The following is a 16,892-nucleotide window of genomic DNA, read 5'->3' as shown; positions in this document are numbered from 1 at the left end:
CACGGCAGCATTGTCTTGCTGAAAAATGAGTTGTTGAGTGTAATGAGTTTCCAGATAAGGCTTCAAATGATTGTCAAGGATGTCAATAAACATATCGCTGTTCATACGTGGTGTTATAATCGCCAATGCACTTCTACTAAGACCGCTGAACGTAGCCCAAATTAAGACGGAATCACCTTCCATATTGCGACGATAGAAAATCGTGCTTTCGTCTCAAATCTCGCCAGTAATAGATGTAACCATCCGATCCATCAATACTGAACCTTTTTTTCATCAAGATAATCCACCTAATATTAATAATTAATTCAAAATCTGAACAAGACTGCAAACGGACAACTTATGTTTCTCCACACATGTCCATGTTCTGTAGCAAACTCCAATCTAGCGACTTTTTGGTGATGTTTGAGGGCAGAAACTTTTTTCATGGACTCTTATACTATATCAGAACATGAATTGAAAGCTCGCAAAACAGCATTTTTGTGTACATTCAACCAGAAATCCTTTTTTTGTCCTACGGCAACCTTTGGTTGAATTGAAAGCAATTTCAAAAATCCTCCGATTATCAGGCGAGGAAAGATTTTGAAGACGAACAAGAGACTTCTGAAGCCCATATTAACTGGAATCTTTTACTTAATCATTAATGACGTTTGTGAACTTATTTATTAGCACACCAATCTCACGATTCAACTTGCCATTAAAGCGATAAGCATCAGTTTGACTTTTTTTCTCGTTCCTATAGTTGTTTTCCACTTGCAATGTTCAAATTAAATTACAAATCAAAAGAAAAATCTTATACATTACTTTTGACAACTGGTGACGTGGCTAAAAACTGGGCTGCTTTGTTAATTTGAATGATTTGATTTTTAAGTGAGGCTATCATTATGGGACACTCCATTTTTTTAAATTTTTGACCAAAATGTAATAATCAAATAATTTTCTGATAAATTAGCACTGAAACACATTTCTTTTAGATTAGGAAATATGTTTCTGTCGTTTGTTTTACATTGTAATCACACAAAATAGCATATGAATGAAAAAACTGGGTGAGGCTATCATTTTGGGACGCAGTGTATCGTAGGGGTGATGATATGAGGGTGATGTCCCTTCTTGGATAAAGTAAGGCACCAAAAGTGACGCAAAACTTTACTTTTGTATGGTAGTACAGTAGACCACACCAAACGCTCATCCCATTGCATTGCACTGATTGCCTTAGAAACAGGCTCACTTGTGGGGAAATCGAAGGATCGCTATAGCAACCACAATTAAACTGGGAAAACCTGCTCGATTAGAGAAAAGGAAAACGGGGGATTTTGAAACGATTTAAAATTTTGGGAAATGAAAAGGATAACAAAGTACGACATCGGTCTCGGGCACTATGCGTTCTGTTGAAGAGGCATATCAAGGAAACACCGGATTCATAATGCATCGTTCAACATGATTCAAAAAAATGTTCACGATTCACTTCGCATCTCGATCGAATCACTTTTTCTGTGTATTTTCGGATATCGGAAATGCACGAACAATTCTTCAAAAGGGTTTTAGTACAAAAAAATTAAAACATCGTAAAAACAAGCATATGTGACACAGTTTTCGACACAAAACACTATCACCGAAACAATCACAGCACAATCACAAAAACTTCTTACAAAAACGCACTCTACGTCAGTTTCTGATGGAAAAATTACTAAGCCGGCTCATACACAAAACCACACACACGCGCCTCTAAGCAACACAATTGTAAAATTTCCTAAACAATCCACAACCAATTTTGCGGAACCTGAAGCGTTAACTTACTACGGCTGTCTGCCTTCAGAGCCTATCGTCTACGTTTCTCTGTACTTTGATCGCCATGGCAATCAGCTCGCTTGAGTAAAACGTAAGGATACTTTGATAATCAAATTCATAAAACTAACACTCGAAAAAAGTAGTGTTTGAAATGATTGATAAGTGTGATATTTTCAGGGTGATGTCTTTACTTGAACAAAGTGATGCACTTAAAATGATGCAAAATAATTTGATGTTGAAAAGAGCGCAATTGCACAGCTCGAATCACGAAAATTATTATTCGCGTTCAATTGAACATGCGTTCCAGGATTATTAGAAATGTATCTTCCAACTTGGTTTCATAAAAATCAACTCGCAAACAATAAAAGGAAAACAAAGATATAAAAAATCCTTTACAAAGTGAAATAGGATACCGGTAGATACGCAAAACGCACGGTGTTACGGAAGATTGAAACAACAAAAATCAAAACATATGCACAAAACACGAAACATAGTTACACACAAATTACAAATAAAGAAAATCACAGCAGAACATCATAGGTGCGATATTTAAAATATGCAGTGGCCCGCAGATTATCGCACTCATTCTGCATGTAGAACACTGGCGAAATCAGAAGGAATGTAAAACATATCCCTAATAGATAGTAGGATATGTTATAAGATGTGCCTGACATGTGCGAAATAAGCCGGGTAAGATAAATGGAAGAGATTGCCCTTTTCCTAACCAAAACAATTTGTCATTGGCTATTCCCAACCTTTGTTTGTGATTCGGTATCCAAAACAACCCCGTTGGAAATAGCCCAAATCAGTAACAATCTATAACCGGGCAATATTTTGATAACCATGAGACATAGATGCTTCCTATTGAACTAAGGTTCTTCAAACCGGGATCATTTCCGGGAATTTCAACAATAATTAGAACCCTGATTGTTTTATTACCATTGAGCCATGAGCAATCCAACCAGTGAGCCGATATCATATCAGCATAACCGGGACTAGGGTTAGCCACACACAGTTGAATACAGTTTATATCTTCTAACCGGGATAAGGTTTAGAGTAAAGCAGCTTTTTTATCTACCGAAACTTCACTAGATTTTGATGTAAATTCTTTCATGAACACGGGCCCGTGTAACCGAACCTTTTAACCTAGTCAACCAAAAAAGATGGTAACAGCCCCAAACAGGTAATTAAACGACGTGATTGAAAAATACTTGAACTTGTAAAGAGTAGCTGTACAAAAAGTTTAAAGACTTCTTTTACCCTCAATTTCCAAACAAAAGATAAAATTATGATCAGAGATATGCCTTGTGCAAGATGACAGTCAGTGTGTCAGTTTTTCCGGTCAAACTTACGCGAACGTAAACACTTGACCCAAATCCAAATTTTTCTCGCTTTGAGGCTACATTTCTAAGCATGTGAGTGGCATCTTTTTTCTAGCAAGCGAACAACTAAGAGTTGCAAAATGAAGTGAACTCCCTGTGGTAGTTTCAGTTTGTAACATGTGTATAACTAATATCAATTTCTTGACTTTGAAAAAAAAAATGTTATATGGTGCTGCAGTATTTGTTCTATAAAATGCACATCTTTCTTACATTTTTCGGGCTCTACTATTTCATCAAAATATTAAAAAAAAAAGCTTAGACATTTTGTAGAAAAAACTGGACTTGACAAAGTATAAAAATAAACTACTTATGACATAGCAAATCGAGGGAATTCAATTATTTTCGGTAAAGCTCTGCCATATTTTAATATCCAATCTGCTAATACGCTGATCGTTAACAAACATCGAAGTCTGATCTATAGCGACTCGAAGAGGGTGGATAATTACTTACCACAACTAGTTGCTTCTTACACGTTGAGCTGCATTCCCAGCACCCTTAGCGGACCCAAAACTAATCAAACGTAAAGACACTGAACCACTTGACGAATGCCCGGGGTGAGCAAGGACGTCGTAAATGGAGCGCAACTCCAAAGCGGCAGGCAAGTACACACTTGAAGTTAATTGAATGGGTTTTTCCCGGTAACGTTTCTCGAAGGGTCACGGTTGTGCTGATGAGAATCCGACCGGATAACGAAAACTTCCTTTCGTGCACACAAACAACACGAAATGAAATTGAACCAACTACTCAACCGATGTTATCTCCTTACCTACGCATCACATTTTGTAATCGTACGACTCCGGTAGGTTGTCTTGACTTGGCATCGGGTGTAGCTTTAATCACTAATTGAAATTGACTTTCATCATCATCCAGAGCAGCCATCATTAGCTGAAACCCGTATTAACTGAGCGATATCAAGGACCCGTTTCGAAAACAACGCTGTTCGATTCGAAATGGATCTTTCATTACAAGATGTGATTTTCCGTTATTGTGAACACAATTGAAAGTACTCTATCCGGTTTCATTTGATAATGTTTGCTGTTTGCGAGGCCGATTGATTGGATTAGTGATTGGATGGATGAAGACCAAAGGAAGCAATAGGATGTAGTGCTTACAATTTTGCGTAATCTATCTCCCACTTGAAAGCGGTAGCTTTGGTCATCTGTTCGACTACTTTGAAAAGTGAAAACACTTTTTCAATGTTATTTTTACGGAAGACGCTAGGAAACACAGTTCTGACCGGAGAGATACTTGCATCGAGTTTTCCAATCCTGCACACTAAATTAACCGCACCCGAGGATAGGATAGGCTCTTCACTGCCACGTAAAGACAAAAAATACCATCTCACTAGCTTTCCAATATCGTATTTTATTAGTACTCAATCATGAATCATGAAAGAGTTTCCCCGAATTTCCAGAGCCCTTTTCGAAGGGTTCACGGTTGGACGGTGTTTGTTCCGCCAAAGATAATCCCTAGCAACGGTGTAATTATGTCCTGTATCTCTGGGACGAGAAAAACGAGGCAGAAGTAGAGCCTGGGAAAACCGGAACCCTTGGGATAAACTCGCTGTAAATGGTAATCATATAATACGACGCATTACGGGACAGGGTTGGTTCGTTTATCACCTTGCCTTTCTACCCACGTGTATCCAATGCTTTGAATGTTCGCTCGTTCACTAGGATGTCTCTTTCAGGGGGAAAAGCTTTCGGTGGAAAACGGCACATTTATTCGCAGCGGTAAAAGTAGGTCAGAGGCGGTAAAGCTTGCGGATGATTAAACGAGTTGTTAATTTAGTTATCTTTTGTTTATGCCGTGCAATGTGTGTGGATGGCTTTTCCAACCAGTTTACCATACCGGTGTCTTAAAAAAGAACTAGCACATCGATTGTATGTGTGTATTTAGAGTTATCCTTCGTATAATAAGAACTGTGCAAAGGTGTCCCAATGAATGTACACGTGTATGATAATGAGCATCCTGTTGTCAATTACACGACACTGTGCTATAATCTGTTCCATAGTGGTGCTTCCCCTGGTGATGGTGACACACTTTTCCATTTTCTCATTGTTTCAGCCCTCCGAAGGGAGGTTGTTGCAGTAAAACCTTCTCACTGCTGGCATCTATTGTTATTTCCCACTTGTTCAACCCTCGTTGAACCGTTTCTTACTGGCTCTCTTTACAATCTCGATGACATTTTTCAATTTCTCGTTGGAAAATTAACACCGTTTTAATTGGAGGAAGGAGGATTGGAGAAGCATGGAGCCATGTCCCTTTGATGGGAGGTGGAGCAAAATGCCTATGATTGTGGGGAGTTTATTTATGTCGAGAAGATACGACAGAAGATGATGATGGTTTTTGTGGACCTTATGGAACTCTCTTCTATTGTGTGAAAATGTTTCGCATCTTTATGAATAAGAAATAGTTTTAAAAATCAATCACAAACCAGGGCTTCCTCTTGTAATGGGCTTTTTAAATTAACCCTTTAAAACTATGAAACAATAAAAATGCCAGTGCCAACGTAAAATTGTGCTAAGGATGACTTCCTTCTAGTTGTCCTCGAAACATCGTTATAAAGCGAACGTCACTCGTTACGCTCTACAGCTACAGCTGCCTTATAAATGTTTTTAATTGTGGTAAAATGATTTGATGCGAACTACACCAGCGTCTTCAGCAATGCGGAGACACTGCCCGATATGATCACAATTGGTCCAAACGGTAGACAACAGCCGAGAATTTCTTCTTCCCGTAGTTTTGTTCCAAGATTCCTGGCTACTGCGTCAGGAGTGTGTTATTGCATCTATTACTGTACCGAAGTACATTCCACAACGGGAGCCAGTGGAGGTGACAACCGCACGACAATTGTGTCATACAATTCTCCATTGGTAGCTTACATGGCTCCACTGTGTCGGGGGTGATCAGTTTTCCCTCTTTCACTTTGCAATACCGTGCGCATAGGCCATATGATAACCAGTAATTTTCTGTCGTATCTGGCTGGATTTCATCTCTCTAGGGCTATGGGCTATGGTCACGAAGCAACCTGTCTCGATGGGGGATTATTGAATTCCCTCCCCGGAACCGGTACCTCGCCTTTAGATTTTCCGAAACGAAAGCCTGAGCCCAAAACAGCGTTAGTTCCACCATTTCCACTCATATCGCGCAATCCCTTGCTTTTTATTCTGCTCCGACTAGTAGCGCCTTTTGTCACTCAGGAGAAAAAGCCCCTAGGTGGAAAAGGAGAATCTTCAAGAAACCATTCACTGTTCCATGACTTCCGTCGGTTTCATGGGGGATCTTTTTGTTTAGATTTATTTATTCGTTGGATGTTGAAGTTTGTTAGGTTTCAATGTCCAGGCTTGAAGAAACTGGAACAGCTGGCAGAGTCATCGATCATAACCGTTTTTGGAATTTTCAATAAAATGTGTGCTATGCTATGGGTGACATTTTCTGCTCCCTTTTCTGCATAATTAATTTTCTTTTAATATGGCAAGCAATATGATTAGAAAAGAAACTCAAAACAACACTCTCTTTCATGCTATTACGAAGGGCTTAGTTAGTAAAATTTGACCGTTTTGCAAATGGACAATGGACAACAAAACACTCGCAAACGAAGGTGCGGCAACCATCTACACCGTTTCGCTGTTATGGTCCGTTTTTCTCATGGCTCTTTGATCGACCCCAGAATTCTTTCATCTAATTTGTTGGGCACACGGACTCCGATACTTTTTTATCCCAAGATCCGTTACGTGGGTGAGCCTGAATTTGTGGAATGCGCCATCAAGAAAACGGTGCCGACAGTGTCATTCATATGCTACATGGGAAAACATTCCCAACGTCACTCGGAAAACCTTTCAAATTCCATTCCACTAAAGCTGCTATCAGGTTTGATTTTGCTACCGAATGAATTCTTTTATGATTTGCAAAATTGATCGATTTCTCTTAAGGAGATAAGGTACGGCTTATGCTTTGCGGTTGAAAAAGGAAAGCTCATATTATTTTTCAGGACTTTTCTCCTTGTTGGTACAGTCTTTCAAGGCAAAAAGGTTCAGGAAAAGTTCATCTGTTTGCTGCATCCTACTTTTATTGGCTGCATTATTACCCTGCGTACTTCCGCTTCCGTTGCGTTCTTCCGGTGGCTGCTTTCTGTTTTCCAACTAAATCCGATATCCTGCTGGGAGTTCTGGTGCACACATACAGAATTCCCTTTTCCAATCGAAACTATGAACTTTTTCTCCGTCGTCATCATTAGTTTCATCATCGTCGTCGTCGACGGCTGGTTTCGTTGCTCGCATCTGCCCGTTCGGTATATGAACATCGGAGCCCTTACGTGGTGCAGGAAGAAAAACCATCGGATAGGGATGTGCATAAAATGTACAGAAGAAGACGCTTCAAAGAAGCAACATAAAACCATCTTATATCCGATGAATGAAGCGAAGAAGAGTAAAAAATGACATGGCTTACAACGTGTACAGCAAGCAGGAAGGATTCGTTGAGACTATCACTATCTGGTAACAACGCGTGTGCGCTTTGGCATGCTCTTGACAATCATAAAATTTATTCATCTAAAAGATGTTCTATTTTATTTTTTGCTACTTCTTAAAGTCAGGGGCATTTCCTTTCGATCTAAAAATTTGACATGTTCCAGTCTAAGGCAGTGCCCATATTCTCATGCAGTAGCTATGCAACTCCCAACCAGCAGTGAATGCAGGTTTTGCTCTTTGCTTCTTTGCCTTTGTAATTGGTAGGATGCAGGTTCATAACAAGAAGGATTCCAACGATAATCAATAGATTGCCGTACTAGTGGTTCCGGGCTTGGCATTCGGAAGGAAATCGTATCAACCAGCAGTACGTTTTCCCAATCGTCAGAAGGATCCCACAACAGAGGATTGTTTCTCAAACCCCTAGTCTCTGCGGTTCATAATTTCTTCAGATATGTGGGTCTTGTAGGTGAAGGGGAGCAGATCGAGTTGCATGAAATATCTGCATCAGGGAAAATCGAATCAGATGCTGTTATTTGACAAGCTAATGTAACGTAACGATATAAATGACCGAGGGTCATTAGTATTCGTCGATGCGTGTAACTCGTTGGTGGAAGAAGAGCCTGAAACGGTGGAGTTGTGGGGTATTTGTTTACCAATTTTCATGATTGATCATTTGCCTTCGGTTTCTGCTACCAGACCAAATAACATATACAGCCTATTCACAGATTTAAACTGTCCACCGATGGACGGTCCTGATTATGTATGTAATTAACCCTCCTTCCTATTGCTACAAAACCGCAGCAATTAAACCCGACAAACCACCTCCAGAATCCACCCTCGCGAATCGCGAAGCATTCGGACATGAACGGTAGAGGGTTCCATCGGACCGCACGTGCATCATTAAGCCTGGTCATTAATGTATGGTTGTGGTCGTGGTTTTGGTGGAACTGCCCGACATACACTGGATATGAATGGAAGAGAGGCATCGAACAAGCGTGCATGCTTTACGTGGGTCGTCCGTTTAGTGAATTATTATTGAACGTTGATAAACTCTTGTGCCTTCGGTAATTTCCGAGAAAATGGATTTTCCGACAGACCAGTCGAAGGAAATTGAAATTTGAAATGTTGCTGGCACAAACTTATTCCCGGTTTCAATGGCCAATTTTAAATCCAGCCAGAAAATCCCTCTCAAAAGAATTCCGTAACTATCCGGACAGATTGGGACAGAGCCATTCTATCAGGCTGAAATTGCAGCATTATTTCCACCGGTCTTTTCCGTCGGATTTTCTGAAGATTAAAAAGAGCGAGAAACTGAAGCAGTAAACTAATGAAAGGATTGAAATGGTATTTTGAGGAATGAAGCCAGTGGATTGTGGTTTGTTTGTACTCCTGTAGAGCATAATCTATGCAAGGGAACTCTGCATTACAAAGGAAGAAAATGTTATAGAGTGTAAGAAGAACAAAAGAAACTTTCAAACATTATCGAATGGATTGCGGAAAAAAGCTTTTTGATAAACACAAAGTGCATCGAGTGGAATTTTGAGATTTTCTTTTCTCTCTCCACAAAAACAAAGCGATTCAGCCAGTTGTAAGTACCGTAAAAAGCTACCAATTTTCTTTTTCTCTTGAAACTGTTTTGGCCATTGGGAGTTGGTTTGGTATTTGTTTATCCATCCGTTTATTTACGATTTGTTTCATATTGCATTCTTCATTTCACCTGTTAGCACTTCTTTTATGCAGTATTCCTGTGGTTTTCTGTTTGGTTTTTTCCACCGCAATAGAAGGTTTACAAAACACAAACAACTGCTAGTTTATTACAAAAACTGTTTTCAAGTGTTAGTTAAGGTCTGACGACTCTCGAGGTCAAGACATGACGACCTCAGAATGATTTAGCTAATCTAGGATCGGAACGACGACGACGAACAAGGTGACGATGGCGTCAGTTCGTTGCTGAAAAGAAAGTTTTCCTACGCGCTGCACCCCTATGATAGGTTTTTCTTTTTCGTTTGGCGTTCACCTCCTCACCCACGACTTCTCCACGACCTTTGAGCTGTTTTGTGAGGAGTACCAAATGTTTTCGTTAGTGCGAAAGGATATCTATCGGATAGGCAAACGTGGTGGGATGAAGTTTTGGAAGAGGAAGAGAACATTTACAACAAACACTATAAAGTTGGAAAGTTGGATCAAAAACTAGCTACGTTTTATACATTGTACGTGGTGTACAAAAAAAAACATAGGGAAAATAGATTAAAAACCATATTTTATTGTTAACGACCTCGATCCTACTTGCCACATTATGGGCTCATTGTACTTCTCTTCTAGACCCAGTATTGGTTGGGATTCGAACACATGGCGTTCAAGGAGCGCCTGGACGCTACTGAACCAATTCTCTAACCAACGTAACTACACGACAGTTGCGGACTTGTAATTAAAATGTACGAAATAAGTTTCTCTACCACTGCTGCGTCGTTCGGGAAATTGGAATGCATTACATCGTATTGTTAAAATAATTCTTTCATTTCTACCTTCTTTCTTTTAGTCTCATGAAAATCCCAGTCGTCTATACTAATTCAATTACACTTCGCTCCATGACACACTTGGAAGTCGTACACGCTACTTTCCGACAGCTCGTAGTAATGTAGAACGTCTTCCGGAACGAGAAAACACTGAACACCGCCAGCCAAGCTGAACAACTACGTCATGTAAGTGCAAATGTTATTTTACAATTATAAGTCAAGTGCCCTCGCTGTGAAAAGGCATTCCACGAGCACCTTCCAGTGCCTCGAAACGCACTCACGGTAATAGGATTGTCGAGAACGAGCAAAAAGAGACCCAATTCTCAACGAAAATATTTCCAACACTTCTCCGAGCACCTTCAAGTAGTGACATCGACAAAATGGCTTTGTGCACAATGTAATGGCATCAAAAGTTTCTACTAGTCCTCGTCTAGGTGGTCTTTACCGACTGCGAAAGGGGTCGTCTGTCCGATGCAGTACACTTACACTCCAATAGGACGAAGTATTCGCACTTGGACCAGACGTGTCGACCATCGTCTGCTTGTTACGTTCAATCAGTCCTATCGCCTGTGTTTGTCCTTTTACTCCAAAATTTCCGCACGACGCATGAACGCCACCAGCATTTCAACGGTCATGGCTGACAATTTAACCTTATTTACCATCTGCTGGTGGTTTAACCTTATGGTTGTGGTGGTTTAACCTTATTTACCAAATGGTCTAATTTGGCCAGAAGCATCACCATCATCGTCGTCAGTAGTCAAAAACCCCAGGATTGTTACACAACAATCGCTAGGGGATTTCACTCTTCTTCATCCCAGAGCGAAAGTCGGAATTAATCCTTCGCCAGGGACAGCCGGACCACCGAAATCCAGACCGTTCGACCGAAAAGCTTATTTGGATCAACGTCACGTTTCAATCATTATTATCAGCTGGACCTCCAGTGGGAATTGTGCACCTCAGCCAATGGGATAAGGAGTGAAAAAATTTTCTACTAGGAGTGACAAAACGATCGACATAATTTCTTCTTGCTCCGTACTTATGCTAAGCCCTTAACTGCAAGGACAATCTATGCCGCGATAGCGCAAGAGAACGGCTAGTGCATAAATGTCTGGCGTTTTCGTCAAAGCTCGTCAGACGAGAATAGAAAATGATGTACTTCAGTGAAGGTGCCATTGTGGGTTTATTTCGTCGTTAGGACATTTTTTAGTCCAGTTGTAAACAAATCCCCAGGAAGACAAATAAAACATCAGTTGAAAAAGACCGTCAAGAGTAGGAAAGTATAAGAACTTTGTGCCGCACATCATCATGTTTTACAATTCAGTTTGAAGTGATTACCCACTTAAGACGTCCGATCGTAGCGCATTCGTGTACTTTAGGAAGTTAGAAATATTATCAACAAATCACAAAATTGTACAGTATTTGCAACAATTTGAGGATGGAATGAAAGGATAATAACATGAATCGAAGAAAAGACAGAGGCGTACTTGTTTTTCTAACGAAATTAAGTTTTATACTTCTTTTTTGTGCGTGTGTCCAGATCCCCTTGTGGAACAAGGCCTCCTTCGAAGAGAATTACTGTGGCCGAAAGACGGTACATTATAGATCGGTGATCAGTCCTTCGAAATATCATAGGGTGCCATCTTTCACACGCCATCAGTCCTTCGAAATATCGAAGGGTGCCATCTGGGTCGTGGTGTTAAACTTCTAGGACTAGGATGATTTACAAATATTATCACTCAATACACAATACAGTGACGTTTCAATAACTTAAACCTTTTTCAAACATTGAATAATAATACTTAATCAATTGTTCAAAACCTTGAACCAGGGCTTTTCGGAGCACAAATTGCAAGAAATCAAACAATTTCGGATAAAGTTGTAACTCATCAATCGAAACATCTAATTTCACTCAAAGTCTTTTATTTCGGTTACGCTTATTTTTGAACACATACGTGTACATGTGTGTTTGAAATACAGTTCCCAAGGCACATTTTCCAACGTTTGGCGACGTCCATCAGTGGCTGCACCGAATAATGACATATTGTTTAAATCAATATCCGCCTCAGCCGGGATGACAATTCATCGTTAATGCCACGGAGCTCATATTTTCCAATGTTGGTAAATTCCGCCAAGCAGTCACGGGTAACGTTCAGTTCTATATCACAATGTCAAACAGTCACAGTTGCGCTGTGCCAACACGTGGCACGTGGCATCTCGGTCCACCATAAATGTCGCCCCAAGTTGTAATTGTAGCCTACGCTAGGTCAACAAATACATCCAGACGGTTTGTTCCTGACGTTTCAGTACATTTTGATTGTTATATTTCGGTATCGCCTTCAGGGATAGGTTGCTGGTTGCACGCATCTGCGAGAGTGGGACTACTAGCTTTGCTGTGATGAATGTTGCTAACCCAAGACATTCAGCTCTTCCACGGGTTTCCCAGATCCTTCTTAGTGGTTGACATAGCCATCGTACGAGCATTATTTACACGAGCTATTTGACACGCTATTTACAAACTCATCAGGAAACTGTTCCACAACGGCCTTTCGTATCCAGATACCGTAGCACAGCGACGGCCCTGGCCTACCCATTTTATCATCTGTCACCGACAGAGTTCTCCGCCTCCCTCGAACGCTCATAAGCGCGATACATCCTCGACGTCGATTCACCATCCGGCGTAGGCTTCCGGCTAACGACTGTCACTACCGTCGTACGTACGGGTTTCGAGGAAATTTTATCAAAATATTCCAAACACCTACAAACCCTATTCTCCTCCCGGAGAGCCCCACTTTGGACCAGCTGTTCAAAACCTCTCAGCATTCTCGCTACGAACAGATGTCGAGATCAGAGAACAGCTTCGAAAACTCGTTCAACGCACTGTACGTATCGTAGTCGTCTGTACGCTTGCACTTCATCGGGATGTTCTGAGGCCGTGACAGTGAAAGTGGAACCGGAAGCATTTCAGGCATCACCGAGTGGTGCGTTATCAAGGCGCGTAGTGACGAGAATTCCTTCGTGAAGCCCTGGAATGGGAAAGGAATACAAGGTTGTTTTTAGTCTAATTGAATTGTATCTTATCTTTTTCTGATTTCTGCTGGGTCATTAAAGATGGCAAAGAAATGATAAAAATGCTACCTTAGATGTGATAATTTTTTAAGCTGATTCTTGTGAAAAATGTTAAATCGAAAATAAAATATGAACTCTGTGAGTGAGACCATCATCACAATAAAGTTGTCTTGAACGTTTTTACTGGCTTCATTCCTTATCTGATGTAATTTTCAAGTGCGACAAATAATTGCTGTAGATATTGTTTTACAGAAACAAAACAGCCAACAAGATACCACAAACTGTAGTGCTAATTTAATTATGGTTCAACAAGTAGCTTCTGATACGACAAATTGCAAAGTACGTATTCTTTACTTAGTATTGTGTAAGTCTTTCTTTTTATAATCGAACGGATTGTTGAGGTAATTTGCTACTTTATGTTATGTTTATTAAATTGAATAGTAAAAGGACTTCATCAAGTATCAACCACATCATGTTTGACAAAACCATTGACTGTTTACGGGATCATTGAAATTCCACAACCATACGGCAGTTGAATGATCCATCAAACCTGAACTACATGTTTATTTTACACCAACCTGAGTAAATTATTTTTGGAATGGGAGCTTTTTTTCTTCTTCTTGGCGCAATCGACCTTGTTGGTCATGCCTACCCGTCAAGGGATTTCGAGACTTTTATCTTATGTGTATGTGGATAGTCGGTCCTCTCGTACTGGGGAGGATACCGGTCTCGATTGGGAAGGGAACCCACACCGTCGATGACCGTCGGCTCATGGGTCGATTTTCTAACCGGCACCAGCAGCCGAGTGGTAGGCTGCTGCGGACCCCCAACGGAAGTTCATGTTTTATAAATTTATGACTGTTTATGCACAATCCTACTGACGGAGATACAACAGTAATAGAACGATATATTAAAACCTGCTGGACTCTAGCTTGTGGGAGTTTTTGAGAAAAAGGATAACCACGGTATGGCAAATACATGGTCCCTTCATCATCCTTATACATAGGCATAACACCCCCACACCATTTGAGCTATCAATTGACAAAAAAAATGCATTACTGTTCGCTGGTGATGGATAGGTATAGCGTGAAAATTGGAGCTACTTGTAAATTAGCTGCCTGATCGCCGATCGATGACCTCTGAGATCGCTCATCGCCTCAGGGTCGATAATATAAATAAAGGAAGTCGGGGCAAAAATGGCCAGTAGCGATAAAAACTTTACGCGAAATAAAGGCTAATATGGATGCTTGTGAGCTGTTTTCCAGTTCGTTTAAGCCTATCAGATCAAGCGCAAAAGCGAAGCATGGCGAGCAGGCAGTTTCAGAAATTGCATCAGCATGCATGGTTGTCCTTAATTGGGTTCCTGGCTTCGTTTCGTTACCTTGCAATTACCCATGCTACCGTACCGTATAAACACACCCATCTGTTGTTGGAGATTATTACGATCACGTATCAAGCACCTGACTCTTAAATCACGACCAGGGAATATTTACATCGGACCCGAGCATATTTGGAAACTCGTTGGAAGACAGGGGTAAATCTTCCGGTTAACCCGTGAGAGGAGGATTGCATTTAGATGAATTTCCTCTCTGAAGCGAAAGGTAAACATGTGATCCATGGTGTTCTACCAGCATGTCCAAATACTATTTTCTCGAAACTATCCCGGTACCCATAATTGAAACTAACTAGACAGAAATTTGAACTTTCCAAGCGCATGTAATAAATTACCTTAATTTTATATCCACGCTCGGTTTTCATAATTAAATAGTGCACCACCTTCGGCCCCGGTCCGGGCGGAACTCGGAGCGATAGCGCGAAGCAACCGTGCTTGGTGGCACTGCGGCGAACCAGGAACGCACCGGGGCTCTGCTGAGTGAGGACTTCCAGTGATAGTTCGCGAGGCAGCCCGGCCTGGAACCAGGACGCCCGGTCCAGTTCCTCGTTGTCCTCACCCAGGCTGACACTGTTCAGGCTGTCGGCGTGCTTCGGCGGGGTGACGGTCGAGAAGCGCTTCGGACTCGAGCTGGCACTGTTCGTCTGCCGGATCAGGTTGCGCTTGAACTCGTACTCCACGCCGTCGGCCACGGCGGTCGTCGTGGGAGCCTCATTCGAGTAGCAATCACTTGTTGGATGGAGGCGCTGTGGTGACCCGACGAACGATTGTTTGCACGAGTCGCCGAACTTACTCGACACGACCTGGTCCAGGGTGTAGATGTCCTCGGACAGGATGTCGTTCAGCTTCTTCTGGGGCGAGGTGGGTGACGATTTATGGCACATCAGTGGCAAGCTTTCCTCCGTGCTGCGCAGGAACCCGAGAGCGAAGCGTTTTATCTGTCGCGGAAGCAACGATACGCGAGAAGTAAATTGGTTAGGGGTGGTGATCATTTCATCGAATTAAACATGTTTTAATACTAATTTCAATTTTGTACATCATAGTTTTGGTAGCATACAAGTTTAAAGGAAAAGTGGGACAAACAAGAAATATGGAAGGCAAGAGCATCTGACCATAGAATAATGTGTCGTGTTTAGGATGATCCTTTATTACGTTCGTTCTCCTTCACGATCCAGTTGAAAGAGACCGTTTCATCTTGCTGATCTCAAGTGACAGGTGCTGACGGAGAGTAGATGTCATATATTTGGGTCTAACTTGACACTACCCGTTATACCAGTTATAACTACAGGTTGGTAAAACAATACTAGATTTAGTGAATCAATCAAGTCGGATTAATGTATTACACATGAATCAGTTTAGCTTCCTATCAAAAGTGCTTATTTGATACCATGAACATTTAGTTTCATAAAATGAAGAATCTTTTCTGTTAAGTCAACGAAACTATGAATGTTCCATTTCTCTAAATAAGAGCACAATTTGACTTCTTGGATACATTGAATAATAATCACCGGAATACGATCTAAACTAACAAAACGATAAGTGATACAAATATTTTCTTCAGATAACTTCGCAACAGTAAACTCAAATACATCCACATATTTTCTAGTACCAGCATGCCCTAGCAATGTTTCAGCTTTAAACAAATATATCTTTTACTCTATTCTTCACGAGACTTAGCACGACTCGGACACAAATCTGCATTTAAAACGAAACGATCTACAGAAGCGTCCCGCGATATACATCCAGCAAAAATCACTTACCAGCGTCGGTTTCTCCATGAACTTGATGCAATTGTTCATCTCGCTCGTCGGCGACCCGCTGCATTCCTCGTCGGACGAAGTAAGTTGTAGTGGATCGACGGTGTAATTTACATTTTCATCGCATTTGTTATATCCTCGGCCCACCAGCTTCGTCTGCTCATGCGTAATCCTAGGAGAATCTAGCAAATCATAACTACACATTGTCCGCGAAGGCGTTTGTTCCATGCCGGCCGTCAGATTGTCAGTAAAATATTCCACTTCCTGCATGGTGACCACCGGCCGATGAAGAAGAAGTGCGCACTTGACTAGTCAAATATAAGCAGGTCCTCTACTCGGGTGTCCTTCTGCTACACTATAGTTGTTTGTGCACGGGGAACTCCAAACCAATCCAACCGACAAACCTTAACCAACGATTGCGTACTTCCACCGCACGATTTAAAAACCAAACCCACCCTATTGACTGTTTTTCACCACATGTTCAGCCGTTGTGTTCCCATCGGTGGGCTGGGTTTTTTTGA

The 16,892-nt window shown here is 41.2% G+C and overlaps 1 protein-coding gene across 1 annotated transcript; it reads right to left on the bottom strand.

Moving 5' to 3' along the window:
* Positions 1–12,980: 12,980 nt before the first annotated feature.
* Positions 12,981–16,641, bottom strand: LOC131293470 (EGFR adapter protein-like). The gene is made up of 3 exons (XM_058321547.1): positions 16,375–16,641; positions 14,950–15,552; positions 12,981–13,178 (listed from the first exon to the last, which is right to left on the bottom strand). Exons 1-3 carry the CDS (start codon positions 16,639–16,641, stop codon positions 12,981–12,983), a joined length of 1,068 nt encoding a protein of 355 aa, XP_058177530.1.
* Positions 16,642–16,892: the final 251 nt, after the last annotated feature.

Source organism: Anopheles ziemanni, chromosome 2 (genome assembly GCF_943734765.1).
Source record: "Anopheles ziemanni chromosome 2, idAnoZiCoDA_A2_x.2, whole genome shotgun sequence".
Classification (NCBI taxonomy): domain Eukaryota; kingdom Metazoa; phylum Arthropoda; class Insecta; order Diptera; family Culicidae; genus Anopheles; species Anopheles ziemanni.
This window is presented reverse-complemented; position numbering and strand designations above follow the sequence as displayed.